A 20919-nucleotide genomic window follows, 5' to 3' on the forward strand; every position below is an offset into this window, starting at 1 on the left:
GTCTCCTTAACCCCAAGGACAGTCCCATTCTACAACAGTGGCATCATGTAATATTTGTCCTTTTGTGACTGGGATATTTCACTCAGCATAATGTTCTCCAAAGTCAACCATACTTTTGAGGGAAAGTTAAAAGTATTACAGAAATTTCTGGTACCGTTTGTAAACATAAGGGATGTAAACATTTAATGATGGTGCTTTTATAGTATTGCTTTATTTTTCATTGCTTTGGAAAAAAAAATAACTGGAACACTTACTGTGTATTTTATTTTATAAGGACGTGAAGGCAGTTTTAACACATTCTATCCAAAGCGCTATGCATTCTATTGGAGGAGTACAAGTGCTTTTCCCACTTTTTGCACAATTGGATTATAGACAATATTTGTCTGATGAGATTGATTTAACTGTATGGTGAGTATGTTTATTTTTGTGTGAGAATTACTTTCAACAGTATTAAACAGTTTATCTTCTTTCCTTTTCAAATGTGTTATGGGATAAAAAGAGAATCTTAAAAAGTTTGTGAACTAACTATAAATAGAATTACAAATCTGTTTCAGTAGTAGTATTAATTTAGATTGTTGTTTGTCATAGAGGTGGAAGTTCTAAACATATTTTAGGGTAAAAGAAATAAGTTTTAGTATAAAGTTGTGCTAATTGGAAGCACCATTAAAGTTGGTACTGGCAGCTAATTATTATGGGAATTTATATTTTCTATTTGTATTTTTGTAGCTGGATGCCTTTAAATGATTGACAGTCAAGATTTTTGCAATGCTCAGTAAGAGGTTGCTGTTAGATGCCTTTGACTTGACTATGGCTCATAGCAGCCTTATGAGCAACCTCTATCCTGTCCTATCCTGTGACAGACATCCTTGCTGTCTCTGCTATGCTTGAGTATCTCAGATAAGCTTGGTACAGTCCCTAGGTCAATCCATCTCCGGTTCTTCTTCTTCCTCTGTTACTCCACTTGTCCCAGCTTGATGTCTTTTTCTAAATACTGGTCCATCCTGACAACATGTCCCTAGGAAGTGAGAAGTGTCTCTGTTTTTGCCTTTATGGCTGTAACTTCTCCAAGACATGTTTGTTTTTTCTTTTGACAGTCACTCTGTACTCCCCCCTAATACTACAATTGAAAGTCAACAATTCTTTGACTGTCATCCTTATTTATTGTCTAACCTTTTTTGTTATTCTTTTGGCCAGTTTGTCTCCTTTTGAAGTTTTCTTTTTAGAAAATGCAAGGACTTTTACATTCTAGAATAAATTATAATATAGAGGGCAGAACATCTCAAATTGCCATGTTTGATTTTTTGACACTATAATTTCTAATGAATGTATTTACATCAAAATGGATGTTTGATTTTTCTGGTTGAAACATTTAAGCATGCTTTTCTATTCATCCTTTTTGAAATTATCTTTTTTTATTTATATTTTTACATATATCTTGATGTCTAATACTTATTTATGTAGATAATGATGAAATATCTTTAAGTGAATTATCTTTAGGCAAGAAAGTACTTTTTAGAAAGTGAAGGAAACATCAAATCTAGTATTTTGTGAATACTTTTATAATAACAAAAATAATGATCCCTAATACAGTATTATTATATTGAATTTTTGCTACTATAATATAAAAACTTTCTATCAGTTATTTTCCTAAGCTGTGCTTCTTTTTGCTTTTTAAATATCAGCAATGTAATGATTGGCATTTAAAAACATTAAAGGGAAAGAGAAAGTTGACTGCCAGCCATTCTTTTATATTTGCAAGGGGAATTTCTAGGAACCTTCAAGAGAAATTAACGGTTGACTTTATTTCCTTCCATTTTTGGGTATCTGTACAAGTTTCGGAGACTGGAGCATGGCTGTAACATCTGCTGAGTTTAAAACATCTTCAGGATTCACTGTTGAATTATATTTTTTATATTAGGATAATAACACACTTCCAAAATTGATGTTTGGTGTTCTGAATTTTTTTACTTTAATTTTATTCTTTTCCCCTTCATGAAGCTTTTTGCTCAGTTCAAACAAGGATAGTCTGGAACCCAGTTTTTCTTGAGAATTTTCATTCTAATCTTTTAGTTTCACGTATATTTTCTCTAAGTTTCTTTTCTAAATTTCCAAGACTGAGTAAAAAATCTCTATGTCAAGGAAACCTCTGTTATCATCCAAGACTTAGTCTATTAGTCATTAACCATTTCTTTGTTTTTTTGATAACTCTTTTTAAGAGAAAAGAACCTGTATTTATTTATTAATAGGTAAATTAATAGATATGGAAAGATCTATTAATAGTGTTTCATAGAAATCATGGTTTTGCTGTGTGTTTTTTTTTTTCCTTATTATTGGTTGGTTGGTTTTTGGTTTTTTTTTAAAATCAAGTGTAAAAAGCCTTGCCATTTTTCTTCTAGTTCAACCTTGCTGGCTTTTATCATGGAGTTATTGAAGAACTCTATTGCCATGCAGGAGCAGATGCTTGCCTGTAAGGGCTTCTTGGTAATAGGATATAGTCTTGAAAAGGTAGAGTATGAAGTACTTTATTATTAACTTTCTGGATATAGACTTGTACTGTTAAGTAAGTAGGAAATTCTGTATTATAGTTAAGTATTTTTCCTTGGTTGCACAAAATTATCTAAATGAGAAATCATCTTTTGTTGTTTTTTCTTATCCCATTGCTCTTTTAGAATATATAGGATTTTTAGGTTTCTTATGTTTTTAGCTTGAGCATAACTTGTTTGTCAGTGCTTTTTAATATTGATGGTGTATAATTTGTCTCAAGTTGTTAGTAACCTTTGAACTACTTTTTCTTTACAGTCTTCCAAATCCCATGTCAGCAGAGCAGTTCTTGAACTCTGCCTTGCATTTTCAAAGTATCTTAGTAATCTTCAGAATGGCATGCCCCTCCTGAAGCAATTGTGTGATCATATTCTTCTTAACCCAGCAATATGGATTCATACCCCAGCTAAGGTAATACATATTCATTTTTTTATCATACATTCATTTTAAACAGTTCTCACCCTCATCTGTTTCAATGCAGTATACATTATTTATACCCTCTTTTCTTAAGTTTTCCCCAACCCCGATGTCAGTCCTGTTTTATGACAGTGACACTATGCAGTATTTGTCTTTTGTGATTGAGATATTTCACTCAGCATAATGTCCTCCAGAGTCACCTATTTTGTATAATATTTCATGGGTTTCTTGTTTGTAAATGCAGCATAGTATTCTATTGTGTGAATAGACACAGTTTCTCTATCTCTGTTTTTGTTGATGGGCACTAGGGTTGTTCCAACTCCTTGCTATTGTGAACAAAGTCACAATAAACATGGGTGTGCATATATCTGCTTGCGTGGCAGTTATGGTTTCTTTAGGGTATTTTCTCAGTAGTGGAATTGCTAGGTCAAATGGTATTTCTATTTCCAGCTTTTTGAGAAAGTGTCACTGCCTTCCATAGTGGTTGCACCATTTTACACTCCCACCAACAGTGAATAAGGGTTCCAGTTAGGTGTTACTGTCATGACCAGAATGAAGGCTGCATATTGGAGTGCACTTGGGGGAGGGATTGTGTAACAATGAAAGAATTTTTCTTTTACTTTTCAAAGAGAAGAGCAGTTTGGGGGTGGGGGGCAGGGAGAAAAGTGCAACATTGAATGAATGGAAAACCTAAGTCTCTGCAAACTTACATAGTCATTTTGTACTCTTCTTTACTTAAATGTAAAATAGAAGTTTTTATGTTTTGAGAAAAGTAATTGTAAGGATTTTCTTTTTGCTATCATAAATTTGTGGGATGGTAAATCAAGTGCAGCAGAGGATCAAGGAGTCAGGGAGGCCAGAAAAAATAGCTACATTTTTTTCTTGGTTTCTAGAGATCTTGAGGCATAGCTTGTCGTGACACAGGGCTACATAGGAGGCTGCACCTGAGACAAGGTAACAAGCTGGAGTGTATAGGACTTATCTATAAAGCAGGATGGGGTTAGTTGGGTTATTTGGGCTTCATAAATAATTTTATAGGCTCAGGAGGTGTAAAGACTGTCACTGGTTTTGACTGCCTGGCTCTGAGATGATGAACATCTTTGTTCAGCAGTGAGAAAACCTGGTAAGGATTGAAGAAGAGTAGATTTATTAATTACCCAGGAAGGGCAATTGCCTTCCCCCCAGTGAGGACCTCAAATCTATTTGAAGACAGCATTTTATGGCTTTAATAGATTCCTTTTTAAAAGTTATGCATATTTTTTCAGAAAAATTTATAGGTCAGCATATTTATTTTTTCTTTATTTTGTTAGTCAATATTAATATTTTTAAAAATAGAACTGTGGTGGTATAAATATTGCTTTGTTTTTGAGATACCCATAAGTAGTATAGTTTGGCTGTTTTTGATGTGCTGTTCAGTTATAATACAAATTCATAAAATCTTTTGCTTTATTCCTTTTACTATTTCTTTGATTATGGGATTTGCCACTTTGTTTCGATTCATCAGTTATTTCCTTTTGCAAACTGATATTTGCAAAATATCAGATACAAAGGTAACTTGCGGTTGCTGTGAAGCTGAACACTGCGACACTGATGTGTCAAATGCAATAATGGTTACCCATGGTGGACAGTGTTGGGTGGAGCTCCTTGATTAAAACAAGTTTGGAAGCAGGAGTGGCATCAGCTTCCATAATAGCTTGCCTCTGCACACCCTGTGAACTTGGAGAAAGGATGAAAGTCACACAAGTGTTGAGGACTTTCGTTCACAGGGTCCCTATGAGTTGCCTACGACCTGACAGCACTTAAAAACAACAATAAAATAAAAATTAAAGAATTTTTGTTTAAACATCTTTCATAGCAACTGTAGCTCTCTTCTGTTGCAAATAGACATGATTTCCATTATCAGTGTACTCTTCACTTTCTTAGCATACATATCTATTACTCTCTTAAGTGCTTCATTCTTATAGGTACAAATATTTTTAAAGGCTACCATTATATTCTGATCACATAATTATTTTAATTTTCTGTTAATGCTGATAGTAAAGACACATTATATACTTGTTAAATTAGTGTTATGATAAGAGATTATAGTTGACCCTTCAACAAGTGTAGGGATTGGGGATAATAGATGTCTGCACATTTAGAAATCTGTGAATAAATTACAGTTAGCCCTTGAAAAGAAAGAGGTTGAGCTGCTTCACTTAGATTCTCCCCCCCACCCCCATTTTACTGTGAGCTCAAACACTGTGGCTGTTTGATTACAATGCCATGTGACTCTAATGCAGTTTTTGGAAGGTGGGCTACTCATATGTAGCTCATAGGAGTTAACTAGTGTTACATGGTGTTTACAATTTACAACACTTGGGCTTACTGCAAAAGGAAAGCAAAATCCATCTGTAAGTGGATACAGGCCACTGAAACTTGTGTTACTCAAAATGCAACTGTAGTTACACTTACGTAATTACAAGGAAATTATTTGCAAGTAAAAATATATATGCGAAAAATCTTTGACTAATCTAAACCTATAATCATAATATTAAGTAGAACTGGCAACAAATGTTTTATTACTTTGTATAATTGTATGTATAATTTACCACTTTGATTAGGAGTTTTTTGTTTCAAAGCTATTATTTTCCTTTCTCTCAGCCACCAAATCTCTAACTCCTTGATCTATTTGTATTGTATATAATTTTTAGGTTGGAAAAACCAAATCCCAAACACATTGTCATTGAATGGCTTATAATTCATAGCAACCCCATAAGACAAAGCAAACTGTCCCATCGTGTTTCCAAGGCTAAATCTTTATTGAAACAAATTTCCACACCTTTTTGCTGCAAAATGTAAAGCAACTCATGAATTCACACTGCTCAATCTGCTTGGGAGCTGAGTGCTTCACTACTGTATTATCAAGGTTTCTTTAGGTTGAAATGGAAAAGAAAGAAAGAAACAAACAAAAAACCACCCTTCCCCAAACAGAAAAGAAAAGCAGCAAATCCAAAACACACTCCCATTGAGTTTAGTTCAACTCATACCAAGTCTCAAGGACAAAGTATGGAAACATAAAGCGGATGGCCTCATTGCTTCCCTTATAGGCCTAATGGATTTAAACCTCTGTCCTTTTGATTATCAGTCAGTTTCTTTAACCATTATGCTATCAGGCTCCTTTTAGGTTGATGTACCCACAGTTTTAAAGTCCGCTCTTAGAGAACCTCCATTGGTTTTTCAACACTAAGTATTTATGGGAGGAGAGTACCTGTTTTTCTCCTGAGTAACTGGTAGATTTGAACTGCCATACTGATGACATACTGATGTGTCATTTACTGGGCCCCCAGGGCTAGTTTTAGGTTTGAGTAAATACAAACCTCAACTCCTTGCCATTGACTCAGAACTGACTTATAGGTGACCCTCTAGTAGGTTTCCCAGGATGTAAATGATACAGGAGGAGATTGACCATCTTTCTCCCATTGGGGATTTGAACTGTCAGAGAGTTGGGTTAGCAGGTCAACTCACAACAAAGTACAAACTTATTCTGGAAGTCAGGGGGGGCTGGGGAGCAAACCCCAAACTACAGACTGCTTTTATTGATTGTACTTTTCAGTGAGACTTTTCAAATGTTAAAGAGGAAAACAGCTGCTGACTCTGATTGCCATTTGGAAATAATCAAAGGAGGCAGCTGGAGGTTGTAGCTTTTTATCTCCAGCTTTAAATTTGACCTCTTTCTCATCTGTAACCCTCAGCCTTATTTCTTTAAAAGAATTGTTTCAAGTTCCTTTTTGAATGGTTTTAGTAGACACTGCTTTCTCTTTCTAACAAACATATTGGTAAGACTTAGATCTCTTTTGATGTGTTTGGAAAACCTTTTATTAGATACTTATTACAGTGCAGTAATATTTTTCTTAATGATTTCATCATATGAGTTCCTTTGGTTCCTAACTGTTATAATACCCTATTTCTTATCTTCTACTTGTTAATAACTTTCCTTAATTTCCTTTTTGGAATTTACTATTGATTTAGTAATATGAAGCTTTCCTTCTGTTTAAGCTGTCTGCTTTATGTATCTTTACAGGTTTGTATTAGCTTTTATTTTTATAAATGTAGTTACAAAAAGAGCATGTCCAATTGGGCTTGAAGCTTATATGATTTGAGGAGTGAGCTCTTTTTAAGAAAAGAGTAAGAATTAATGAATACTTACTACGTTATGTTTAGAACCTTGGAGGGAACTTGTGGGTCATAAACTCTTAAGTTTCTTTAGCATTATGAGAAATCCAGTGTAGTTTGCCAGACATTTTGCTCCATCCAGAGTCAGTATTCTTTATAATCTAATGGAAGATAGAAATCTTCTTGTATTTAATGGTTAGTTATTTATTTCACAAGTATTTGCTCATCTGAATATGGTCATGAGCAAGACTTAACTGATTTCTGCTCTAATTGACTTTAGGGTTTTCGGAAAGACAAATCTTACCACTTAATTTGTGTGGTTATTGAATTAGGTAATGCATGGATGAGGGAATAGTTATTCATTGGTAGTACTGAATAATTTTGGCATCTTTACTTTCATCACTTTCACAATGTTGTTATTAAATCCTGTTTGTTTTTACTTTACTACAGTATCAATCTCAGTAGACTGACTTTTTACATTTCTTTTATCAGTATCCCTATTTTGCCTTATTTGTTGTATGTTCTTAACCTATCACTCTTTCAGATAATTTTCTAGCTCAAACCTTTTTATTGTTTTACAGAAAGTCTCGAATTAATATTAAAGCTTTTAATGATTAGCATTCATCTTTATAACTCAAATATCCTCTATGGCCAACTAGGTCCCAAAGATTTCCATAGAGTAAGTAGTTCCCAACTCTTTACTGTTTGAATGTATCATACAGTGTCTTTTAATTAATAGTATTTTGTAGCTCTATACCACTTACTTGGCAATTATAGTCTTTATGTGTTTGTGGTATACTTTGTTTTTTAAGTTAAATTTGTGTTTTGGACTGGATTTTAGTTACCAAAGGACATGGTGTTCCTTTAAGATATTGTTGAGTGCTTGCTGTTGAATCAATTCTTTTTTTATATGCAGAATAGTATTACTCCCACAGAGTTTCTTCATATGTAATGTTCAGAAGAGCAGATCATCAGGTCTTTTCTTCTGAGGACTCTCCTATATACATAATCCATTGTGTTGAGTTTATTCCAGTCATAAACTGCCATCTATGGTTCTCAAGACTGTGATCACACTGAAACATTATTCTCATGCCCAACAGGTGATGAATTTGAACCACCAGCTTTGGTTAGTAGTAGAATGCTTGACCGCTGCGTCATTATGACTCTGCTGTGCATATAAACTTATTGCCACTGAGTCATTTCTTATGCGTGCTGCAGAGGATCAAAGACTGCAGCCTCCAATATGGATTGAGGCTCAATGTCAAGAAGACAAAGATTCTCACCACTGGACCAATTGGCAGCATCAGGATGGATGGTGAAGAGATTGAGATTGTTCACAGCTTTAGTTTGCTTGGCTGCACAGTCAACACTCTTGGCACCAGTAGCCAGAAAATTAAAAGGTGCATTGCCATGGGAAAGTCTGCTGTTAGGGATCTCTCCAAAGCACTGAAGAGCAGTGATGTCTCTCTGGAGACTAAGGTGCATCTGATGCAGGCCATGGTCTTTGCAATCACTTGTTATGCATCAGAGAGTTGGACAGTGACCAAAGATGTTGGAAGGAGAATTGATGCCTTTGAGCTGTGATGATGGAGAAGAGTATTGAGCGTACCATGGACTGCTGGGAAAACAAACAGATTCATCCTGGAAAGGGTCAAACTGGGTGGCACCTTGGAGGCAAGGATTCTGAGGCTCCTTCGAACATACTTTGGACATGTTGTGAGGAGAGATGGTCCTTGGAGAAGGACATCATGCTTGGGAGGGTAGAGTGACAGCGCAGGAGGGGAAGGCCCTCTGGGAGGTGGATTGATTCAGTGACTAGAATAATTGGGATGGGAGTGTCAGAGACAGTGCGATTGGCACAGGACAGAGTAGAGTTTAGGGCTGTTGTACATAGGGTCGCTATGAGTTGCAAGCAACTCGACGGCACATAACAACAATAACAACAAGTGACCCTACTTTGGAATTCTAAGGATGTCTGCCCATTATTCTCCTTCAAAGCAGCTAATGGATTCAAACTGCTGACTTTTTGACTTGTTTATGGACACAGTACACCCTGTTCCACAGAGCTTTACCTACTACGTATATAATTCAAACTCAGATTTATTGCCATAGAATTGAAACTGACTCATAGTTAACTCTTCAGTGGGTTTTTTGAGGCTACAAATTGCACAGGAAGAGATTGCCTGTATTTCTCTCATTGGGACAGCTGGTAGACTCGAACTGTCTGTCTTTTAGTTGGCTGTGCAGCTCCTTATCACTGTGGTACCAGAGCTCCCTTGCTATATATATGTTCTTGTATACCTTTGGGTTGGTACCGAATCATATCTCACCTTTTTAGAGGGTTTTCTGAGAGAGTAAATAACAAAAGAGGAGATTGCCCACTTTTTCCTGTAGAGCCACTGGTGAATTTGAAATTTGTGTCTTTGGGTTGGCAGTGCAGCTTCTTACTGTAGGTGAATGCAAATACTTGCTGAATGAACGAAACTAGAAGAATAAGATGTTAGGAGTTCAAATGAACAGTGTTATAAAAAGGATTATATTGCCTCAGTGGCAAGTGGTGGATGCCTTTCCATTTAAATATCAGTACCTATATCAAAATGATTCAGACCATGGTCTTTTCCATCACTTACTATGTATCTGAGAGCTTTACAATGAATAAGGATGGCAGAAGAATAATTGATTCCTGTAAGCTGGGATCTTGGAAAAGAATAGTATTGAATATCGCATGGACTGCCAAAAGAACTAACATATATATCTTGGAGAAAGTATTGCCAGGATGTTCCTTGGAGGCAAAGACAATAAAACTTTGTCTCACATACTTTAGGCATGTCATTAGGAAAGGCTATTCCTTGGCAAGGGACATCATGTTTTGAAAGGTGGAGAGTGGAGTAGGAGAGGTAAACCCTCAACCAGATGGATTGACATTGTGACAGGAATAATGGGCTCCAGTGTGTCACAGATGGTGAGGGTGGAACAAGATAAGATAAGGTTCATATCTGTTGTTCTTAGGGTTACTATGAGTCGTACTTAACTCAGCAGCACCTAATGACAACAACAGCAGCATATCAAAATGAGCTCAGGTAGCATAGTTTGTGGGGTATGACTTTGACAATGTAGATCTACCAGCTGCTTTTTAGGAGGAACATTGACATCCTTTGAAAACCAGTAGAAAGTCATTCTGGATCGAAACAACTTTCCAGCAGTGAGAATGAGTATTTGAGTGAACTATATTAAAATAATGTTGTTGTTGTTGTTGATTGCCTTTGGGTTGAGCGTGACTCGTAGTGACCCTCTGGACAAAAGGCCTGAAGCTCCTCTACAACTATCGACATTTATCAAAGTTCATAGAGTTTATGGAGGCATGTTGTTTAAGAAGTGGATGCCACTCCTGCTTCCAAACCTGTCATAAGTTGTTAAGTACCATTGAGTTGCCTGCAATGTATAGCAACTCTATGTACAACAGCTCTGAACCCCTCCCTGTCCTGATCCAGTCTCACTAATTCTGACACACTGTTACCCCATCTCATCCGGGGTCTCCCTCTCCTGCACTTTCCGTCCACCTTTACAAGTATGATGTCCTACTACAAGGACCAATCTCTCTTGGCCATGTTCTCGAAGTAAGTGAGGTGGAGCTTCAAAATTCTAGCCTCCAAGGAGAGGCTTGGTTTACCATCTCCAAGACAGACCTATCTGTTTTCTTTGCAGTCCATGGTATGTTCAAGATTCTTCTCCACCTTCACAACTCGAAGGCATCTACGCTTCTTCTGTCATCCTTAGTCATTGTCCAACTCTCTGAAGCATAACAACTAATTGAGGAGACTATGGCCTGAATTTGGCTCACCTTAGTATCTAGACTGATATAGTTGTTGGAGAAGTCCATGACAGCAGATTTTCCCAGTACAATTCATCTTTAAGAGTCTTGATTATAGATCTAAGCAAGCAGTAATTGCTTAACAACCTCAATCTCTTCTCCATCTAATGTGGTGCTGCCAATTGGCCCAATGGTGAGAATCTTTGTCTTCTTGATGTTGAGTTTAAATCCATATCGAAGACTACAATCCTTGATTTTTTGCAGCAAGTGCTTCATGTCTTCTTCAGTTTCAGTAAGCAAAGTTGTGTCATCTGCATATCGTAGGTTGTTAATGAATCTTCCTCCAATCTCAATACCATACTCCTTCTCATAAAGCACAGCCTCATGAATGATCTGTTCTGCATACAGATTGAAAAGGTATGGGGAAAGGATGCATCCCTGATGTGCTTCTTCCTGATTTTGAACCGTACAGTGTTTCTTTTCTCCGTTCTGAGGACTACTTCTCAAATCTAGGTTTTGTATAAGTACAGTCAAGAGTTCTGAGATTCCCATTTTCCTCAAGATTAGGTACAATTTATTGTGATCCACACAGTCAAATGCTTTTGCATAGTCAATGAAACACAAATAGAAATTATTCTGGTACTCTCTGCTTTCTGCCAAAATCCATCTGACGTTGGCAATAATGTCCCTAGTGATATGACCTCTTCTAAACCCAGCCTGTATTTCTGGTAATTCTCTGTCAATGTATGTTCAAGTCTTTTCTGCATAATCTTCAGCAGGATTTTGCTAGTGTGTGATATTGGTAATATTGTTTGATAATTTTCCAACTCTGTCAGATCACCTTTTTTTCTAATGGGAATAAATATGGATCTCTTCCAGTCAGTTGGCCAAGCAGTTGTCTTCCATATTTCTTGACACATCTTGGTAGCACGTGCAGGGCAATATCTGTTGAAATACATCAGTTGGTATCCCATATCTTAAGCTCAGGGAAATGAAGAACAAATTCAAACCTCGAGTTGCTATAATTAAGGATGCTTTCAGCAGAATGTTAAATGATCCAGGAAGTATTTAAAGAAGATGGAAGGAGTATACTGAGTCACTGTATCGAAAGGAATTGGAAGACACAGAAGAATTTCATGAAACAACATATGAGCAAGAGCCTATGGTGATGAAAGAAGAAGTTCAGGCTGCTTTGAAGGAAATGGCAAAAACAAAGGCTCCAGGGATAGATGGTATACCAATTGACATATTTTAGTTAACAGATGCTGCCCTGGACGTGCTCACCAAGTTGTGCCAAGAAATCTGGCGAACAACCACTTGGCCGACTGACTGGAAGAGATCTATATTTGTTCCTATCCCAAAGAAAGGTGACCCAACCGAATGTGGAAACTACAGAACAGTCTCACTGATTTCACATGCAAGCAAGATTTTACTGAAGATTATCCAAAAACGACTGGAACAGCACATCAGCAGAGAACTAAGAGAAGTCCAGGCTGGGTTTAGAAGGGGCCGTGGTACTAGAGATATTGTAGCTGATGTTAGATGGATCTTGGCTGAAAACAGGAATACCAGAGGAATGTATATCTGTTTCATTGAGTATGCAAAGGCATTTGACTGTGTAGATCATAATAAACTATGGCTGACTCTGAGAAGAATGGGAATCCCAGAACACTTGATCGTTCTAATGCGAAACTTACACTTGGACCAGGAGGCAGTCGTCAGAACAGAGCAAGGGAACACTGCATGGTTCAAAATTGGGAAGGGCGTATGCCAGGGATGCATCCTATCTCCATACCTTTTCAACCTATATGCAGAACAGATTATCTGGGAGGCGGGGCTCTATGAAGAGAAATGTGGGGTCAAGATTGGTGGACGATTTATCAACAACCTGCATTATGCGGATGACACAACCCTGCTTGCTGAAACTGAAGAGGACCCGAAGCGCCTGCTGCAGAGTGTTAAGGACTGTGCAGCCTACAATATGGATTGAGGCTCAATGTCAAGAAGACAAAGATTCTCACCACTAGACCAACTGGCAGCATCAGGATGGATGATAAAGAGATTGAGATCGTACACAGCTTTAGTTTGCTTGGCTCCATAGTCAACAGTCTTGGCACCAGCAGCCAGGAAATTAAAAGGCGCATTGCCATGGTAAAGTCTGCTGTTAGGGACCTCTACAAAGTACTGAAGAGCAATGGTGTCTCTCTGGAGACTAAGGTGCGTCTGATACAGGCTATGGTCTTCGCAATCACTTGTTATGCATCAGAGAGTTGGACAAAGACCAAGGAGGATAGAAGGAGAATTGATGCCTTTGAGCTGTGGTGCTGGAGAAGAGTATTGAGAATACCATGGACTGCTAGGAAAACAAACAGATTTGTCCTGGAAAGGGTTAAACCGGGTGGCTCCTTGGAGGCAAGGATTCTGAGGCTCCGTCTAACATACTTTGGACATGTTGTGAGGAGAGACTGGTCCTTGGAGAGGGACATCATGCTTGGGAGGGTGGAGGGACAGCGCAGGAGAGGAAGGGCCTCTATGAGGTGGATTGATTCAGTGACTGGGATAATTGGGATGGGAGTGTCGGAGACGGTGCGATTGGCACAGGACAGAGCGGAGTTTAGGGCTGTTGTACATAGGGTCGCTATTAATCGTAGGCAACTCGACTTCACATAACAACAGAAACAACATTGAGGAAATGAGAATTGTTAGTTTAGACAAGACAATTGAGTAAAGATATACTTTATTTTGTACTGCTCTAAGTAATGTAGTGTAGTTTTAGGTGAATACTAGTGCTGTAACTTTAGTGATATTTTGGCTTAAATTTTAAGAGTTTGTATTTTAAAGCTAATAAATGAATATATTTATTTAGATAGTTGTTAGAAATGAGACAAATACTCTGTTTTTCTTTATAAAGAGAAGATATGTGATTTTATAGACAAGCTTTAGAATTAAAATGTTAGCTTATGAGTTTTTTATAAGTGAGCAATTACGACAATTCTATTTTTTCATCTGTTAAAGTAATTTCTAGTATTCTGATTGTGTTTTCTTTCTTTTGAGATACTTTTACTTTCTTTGAGTTTTCCTAATTTCACATTTTCTTCAAGATTTAAATTTTAGAATTTTAACAGCTATATATAACTTTAGAAGTAAATTGAGTTTTTAAAAAACACATAATCTTAAATAGTTGCTGATTGCTAAATAGGAATCAAAGAATTATTTCCATTTCATGAAATAGTTTGTAGAAAAAATGGATGAGAATATTTAAAACGCTGGTGTAAAAGCAAATTTGTTGTTTGACTTCCTAAAGTGTGTGTTTTGCTTAATATGAATTATGTAACATTGATATGTTTATAATGCCTGTTGTGTTGTTGATTGCATCGAGTCGAGCATGGCTCATAGTGACCCTATGAATAAAAGGCGTGAAGCTTTTGTATAACTATCGCCATTTATCAAAGTTCAGAGAGTTTCCAGAGGCATGTTGTTTAGGAAGTGGTTGCCGCTCCTGCTTCCAAATTTTAGAAATAATTGTTAATGAATACAATGCTGAAAAATTTAAATGTAGTGCTAACAAACAGATTTACATTATAATTAAGGATTGACCTCAGTAAAATTTATTAAACTAATTTTTATCAATCTTACCAGAATTTCATCCAGATATTGCGCCAGTTCATAGTTGTTTGGTTTTTTTTTTTAAGACAATTGTGATTGGTAGTCACTATCTTCTCCTCTTCTTGATAAAAGTGTTTGTTTTTTTATGTGAATCTATTTGTTTCTGATTGTCCATAATATCTTGAAGTTGCTCATTCTCTTCCTATAATGCTTATGTGTTCTAAATTCAGGAAACTTGAGCGCTCACAGGTCATGAGTAGAATGCTAGTGGGCTACTTATATTTATATTCTTCAATTTGTTTCTCTAGGTCCAGTTAACACTCTACACTTATCTGTCCACGGAATTCATTGGTACGGTTAACATCTACAATGCTATTCGGAGAGTTGGAACGGTTCTTCTCATCACACATACACTGAAGTATTACTACTGGGCAGTGAATCCTCAGGATCGAAGTGGTATCACTCCAAAAGGATTGGGTAGGTTATCCTTGTGTATATAGATGGGTTTTGTTCTGCTAAACATAGGGTCAGAATGGGTCAGAGATGCCTTCTTGGCACCTTCCACTATTAATAAAGTATAGATTACAAATCAGCATTTTGTTTTTCAGTCTTGTTTTATTTAATTTACAGAGATATTTTGTATGCCATATTTTTTGTTTCATAACAAAATTTTAATATTACTGTTAGTTTTAAGAAGTTGTTCTACATTGTGACTGACAGTGGTTAATACCTTGCTGTTTTTATAGATGAATAGTTCTTATGCTGGTGTGAAGATAATATAGCTAAAGTACTTGTTTAAGGTGCTGAATTTGAGAAAAAAATTCTTAATTAGCTACTTAGGTTGGTGCTGAGAAATACAGGGTATTTGTGTCTAATAAAGGCAAAATGATAAAATTTCAGTAATTCTTTAATTATCAGGATTGACTTACAGAAAGGATAGTAAGCACTTATATTTTCTTACTGTCAGTATGGTAAACAGACTTGGTATAGGAGTTTAGATTTTAGCTAGGGGATCCCATTTGACTTGGCCTTCTGTTCCTCTTTTGTGTTGGCTATTTTTGCAACCTTAGTGTTGGTGGGCAGCAGCTCTAATTTCAAAATTCAGCTTCACAATTTCAAAGTAATTTAATGAGGATCTGCTTCCTTGAGGCATTTTCAGCAAGATTCTCTTTGTGACCTATTGCCTTTTTGAGTTGATCATATACCAATAAAAATTGAGAACTGTTGTTTGAAGTCAAACTAGATGCTTTGGAGTCGAACAGCATAACATTCTGAATGTACTTGAATGCTTTGGCTATTCAGTGATTTACAAAGAAAAGATTTCATATTTCTCTAGTACTTTTGATATCACTTTATAGTAGATTAAATTTATATTCAGGGAACATGCTGTTTATAATTTATAAAACTGGTAGGACACACAAAGTTATAGGATCTGTTGAACCTGGTATTGTTGTGACAGACAAGAACCAGGTCAGAATTTTTTGATGACCGCTTGATTGTGCTCTAGATAGGGCACATACTGTCTTGGATGTTAGTTTTGTTTTATTTATTTTTTTTTAATAGTTTTAATGAGCATTTACAGAGATTTTGGATTTCCATTCATTCATTGTGTTTTTTAATCTTGATTTTTGAATTGACTACTGACTGTCGTCCAGTCTCATCCTTCATATACAAGAGCTGGATTCCAACTCTGTAACTTATTCTTTGTCTAGAAGTTGTCATGTGGAACAAATTTGAAACAATTTTCTTCCTATTCTAATTGATCTGTTCATGGCCTGGTGGTCTTATGCCTAGGTGGTCTGAGAACTAGCTCAGTAATCACTAGTAAATAGTGTTTAGTGGGGGAAAAATTGTAGAATATGTGAGGCAAACAGGTACTGCGTTTAGGATATTAAAACAATGGGTGTTTGGTTTCAAAAGCTTTCTACTAGGCAATTATGTGTTTGAGACATGAAAATTGACTTAATGTGAGCCATGTGTGACTGGGATTGTCCAGAGGAGGAGGAAATTTTAAAGGTAGTCAACAAAATGACTCCTTTTTCATGAATGATATTGTGCGGTTAGGTGTGCTTTGGGAGTTTTGCATTTGTGTACATACTGTTAACAGTAAGTAAACATTCTTTGTATACTCAATTCACATATAATATCCATGTTCAAATTTTAGTTTTCCTTTTTTGACTTCTGTTGAAATACTAGCATTATCCATGAAACTTTTACTAAATATATATTATTTTTGAATATACATTGTATGTATTACCTCACTTTTATGTTTTGGAAATCCTTTCACTTTATTCTAAGAACAAATGTCTTAATTTTATTTTCAGCATAACCTATTTTAACCTTTGGAACATTGCCTGTGCAACTAATTGCTTATAAGATAGAATGCTTGTCAGTTCAGAGGCACAAAGGGGAAGTCATTCTGTCAAAGACCCACCTACATATTTATTTTTTTTACTTTTATATTTCTTATAATAAATGAAAAACTTATTAGAATTGAGCATATTAAAGAATTTTTATATACTTGAAATAATATATATATATTTTTTTTTTTAAAGATGGACCACGACCTAATGAAAAGGAAATACTTTCATTACGAGCATTCTTATTGATGTTCATTAAACAGTTAGTGACAAAGGTGAGTCCATATTGCTTATCACTAGTATGCTATGTATTGTAGTTTGTAATTCAGTATCAAATATAATCTTGGTTTATTTGCTTTTATCACACTTGGGGGAAATCTTTTGGAAGGTGTTTGTTTTCTTAGACTCATAAGTGAATATATGATTATATATTTGGAGAGGAATAATTATAATGTGTTATATAAATTTGTGTTGAAATTCTAGTATATTCATTTTTTCAATAAGCTTCTTACTGAGCTCCTTTTAGCTCCTTTTAGCAGAGATATAGTCTTTGGGGAGTTGCACTGCTAACACCAAACCCAGTGTTTTGGCAGGTTAGATCCACTACACTTTGTAATCTGAAACCTGTTGGAGAGTCAGCTGAGTCAGTTCTAACTCCATGTGACGAGTGAGAGTTTATTAGGTACTGGGAACTATTCTTGAGCTGCCAACAAAGCTCCTCAAGGAGATTTCTTTTTAAGGGGCTCCTTGTATGAAGGTGAAAAAAAATGGTGCCTTTTGGTTGCAGTGTTGGTTAATAGTGCTGAATATCCCATGGACTACCAAAGGATCCATGAAATGGCTTATTGAAAGTCTACCCAGGGTGCCCCATACTCCTTAAAGGCAAAGATGGCAAAACTGGCAAAGCTTTGTCTCCCATACTTTGGGCATGTTTTTAGGAGGGGCCATTCATTGGATAAATACATCATGCTTGGAAAGATGAAGAATCAGTGAAGATGTTTGACAAGATGGATTGACACAGTGACTGTAGCAGTGGGCTTGTATATATCATAGATGATGAAGAGGCACAGAATAGGCAAGGTTCAGATCCTTTGTTCATAGGGTTACTGTGAGTTGTTGTATGCTCAACGGTGCCTAATAAAACAACCTTTGTTTTTCAATCAAACATTCTTCTAGGTGGTATAGCACTGGTCTGTGCATGGCTGTACAGATGTAACTTGTGGTTGCTGTGATGCTAAACACTGTGACACTGATGTGCTAAATGTGATAATGGTTGCCCACAGTGGACAGTGTTTGGTGGAGCTTCCTGATTAAAACAAGCTTGGAAGCAGGAGTGGCATCCACTTCTGAAATGGCTTACCTCAGGAAACTCTATGAATAGTGCTCAGGTCTTTCATTCATGGGTCGCTAAGAGTCGTCTACAACTCGACAGCACCTAACAAAAACCACCACCTGACGTTTGGATTTTGTGAAAAATTATGTCTGTATAAACATACTATGTAGATCTTTCAACCTTTAAAAATGATTATATATTGTCCCTTTGTACTCTTATTTTAAACTAAAACCCACTTGCATCTAGTCATTTCTGACTTATAGAGACCCTGTGCTTCATGGGGCTTATTTCCACGTCTCTAAATCTCATGGAAGCAGATTGCCTCCTCTTTCTCAGGGGTTGCTTTAAAACAAAGCAACTTGTTGGTGGATTTGAACTGCTGAACTTTTGGTTTGCATTGAATTCTTTAATGATTATGCCATCATATTTTTTATATTCTATTACAAATGATGTAAAATGTAATATTTTTGAAGAGATAATTTGGCTTTATAGGTCAGTTATATGTAAGGAAGGCCCTCTATGAGGTGGATTGATTCAGTGACTAGGATAATCGGTATGGGAGTATCAGAGACAGTGCGATTGGCGCAGGACAGAGTGGAGTTTAGGGCTGTTGTACATAGGGTCGCTATGAGTCGCAAGCGACTCTACGGCACATAACAACAACAACATTTTTTTTTAATTTTTTTTTCCTATAATTATATTTTATTAATTTTCATAAACATTTACAGAGATTTTGGGCTTCCACTCATTCATTGTTGCACTATTCTCTCTACCCTCCTCCCAGTTTGTTCTTGTCCAAATGCCACAGTGCTTGTCAAAGCCAGTTCTGATTAATCTTCTTTGTCAGTGTATCCTTTGCCATTCCCTATCACTCCTCCCTGAGAGAGACTTCACCCTGAGTCATAAGGAAAAGGGGACGGCGTATTCTCTTAGCTACTTCCTGCTGAAAAGGCACGCTGTGGGTTTCAGGGTGAAGATCTTCTCTCACTACTCTAAAGGGCCCCTTTGGCAGTAGGAAACACATAGACTATTATGGAGATTGATTTTGGAATTCAGATGCACTCTTATTGATTGTGCTTGGCTGTACATGTACATATCCTTCAAGATGTATCATGGGGGTGTTGCAACCTAGAAGACACAAATTTGACTAACAAGTTATAAGTACATGAGTCCAAAAATTATGGAAAACAACAACAACATTTAATGGCAGAATTTTCTTTAGTATTTTTGTATATAATTTCTTTTTTTGTTTAGCATATACTGTTGTTACATAATTTTATGCTAAATGGACCTACTGTTTAGTATTCATTTTGGATTCATATACCTGTTTTCCTTTGAAATTGTTTTATCTTTTCTGTATTTTATTCCCGTGTCTACTAATTTTATTGCCATATTTATCATCTTGTTCCTTTTTTGGGGTTGTAGCTTTTTTTTGTGATTAATCATTGGTAAAATTCTGAGCTTTGGATGAGGTTTTTCTCCCCAAGTTTACATACATAGAAGTTTCACTTCATAATTTTAGAAATTAATTCAATCTTCAGTTTAATTTTAAATAAAAAATTGCCTTTTGTATATACAGGAGTGAGATAGGTTTGAGTATTACCCTGATGTTGTTAATTGTTATTGTAGCCTATGTCAGGATTTGGCATTATTGGTTTGTATTTGAGTCACAGTATTGTGAAAGCATTGTCTCTGCAAGGGGCTTCTTTACGGAGCTCTGGTGTCCTGGTGGTATGAAGCTCTAATCCCAAAGGCACGCACTTCAAATTCACCAGCTACTCTGCAGGAGAAAGTTGAGCAGTCACCTCCCTTGTGATTTACTGCCTCTGAAAACTTGCTAGAGGGTCGTCTGTGAGTTAGTTTTGACTCAGTGTCACATGACAACTAGATACTCATACAAGTGCTGAAAACATGAGAATAGTATTCTTCTTTTGATAACTCAAAATGTCTACTTTAAAATTTGATTTGATGCTAAATTTTTTAAAATGTTTATATAAACTGATCAGCTTGTTCCATTTGTATATATAATCTACGGTTTAAAAATATCTTTAACTTATGAAATATATATATGCTTTTAAAGGATTCTGGAGTAAAGGAAGATGAGCTACAGGCCATTCTTAATTATTTGCTCACTATGCATGAGGTAAGATTTGAATTTTCTGTTTTTGAGGTTTTTTTTTCTTCAAGCTATCCTTTTGGACATAGTTTAGAGTAAAAAAATCTTCACTAATTGTATGACTATAATTGGCATGAATATGTCTCGGAATGAAGTCTTCAACAACTTTCATTTTAATATTATTTATTACCACAAGGTGGCTCTGCATCAAGAATAATCATGAAAGGTTTTTAATCTCACTAAATTTATGAAACAGTACTCAAAAGATACTTCCAATATGTTCAAAGAACCAACATAACAAATAGAAAACAATTACAAAAGTTATTTGAAAGAATTAAACTTTAAAATTCATTTCAAAGTTTTCTCCCTGTGGGTTTTTAAAAAAAATAAATGCTGTTAGGTTGAACAACCCGTTTGCCTGTTTTTAAAGGTATTCGCAATTAAACATTGTGTTGAAAATTTAATAGGCTAAAATGAGAGAAAAAGTGAAAGTGTGTGTTTATTTATAAAAGATATGTGCAGATGGAATATAAATATGTTTTAGTTAAATACATTATAAATGTTTGACTATAAAGGAAAT

At 36.0% G+C, this 20919-nt stretch overlaps 1 protein-coding gene across 1 annotated transcript in view; it reads left to right on the top strand.

The window, feature by feature from the left end:
* The window catches only part of LRBA (LPS-responsive vesicle trafficking, beach and anchor containing), an 874405-nt gene that overhangs the window by 140435 nt on the left and 713051 nt on the right, over window positions 1–20919 (top strand). Inside the window, exons 10-15 of the mRNA XM_006884505.1 lie at window positions 275–408; window positions 2397–2505; window positions 2800–2952; window positions 14839–15007; window positions 17086–17165; window positions 20304–20366. Of these exons, the coding sequence (XP_006884567.1) occupies window positions 275–408; window positions 2397–2505; window positions 2800–2952; window positions 14839–15007; window positions 17086–17165; window positions 20304–20366 (708 nt within the window). The remainder of the gene's footprint in view (window positions 1–274; window positions 409–2396; window positions 2506–2799; window positions 2953–14838; window positions 15008–17085; window positions 17166–20303; window positions 20367–20919) is intronic.

Source organism: Elephantulus edwardii, unplaced genomic scaffold (assembly GCF_000299155.1).
Source record: "Elephantulus edwardii isolate Elephantulus edwardi_28Jun2011 unplaced genomic scaffold, EleEdw1.0 scaffold00034, whole genome shotgun sequence".
In the NCBI taxonomy this organism is placed as follows: domain Eukaryota; kingdom Metazoa; phylum Chordata; class Mammalia; order Macroscelidea; family Macroscelididae; genus Elephantulus; species Elephantulus edwardii.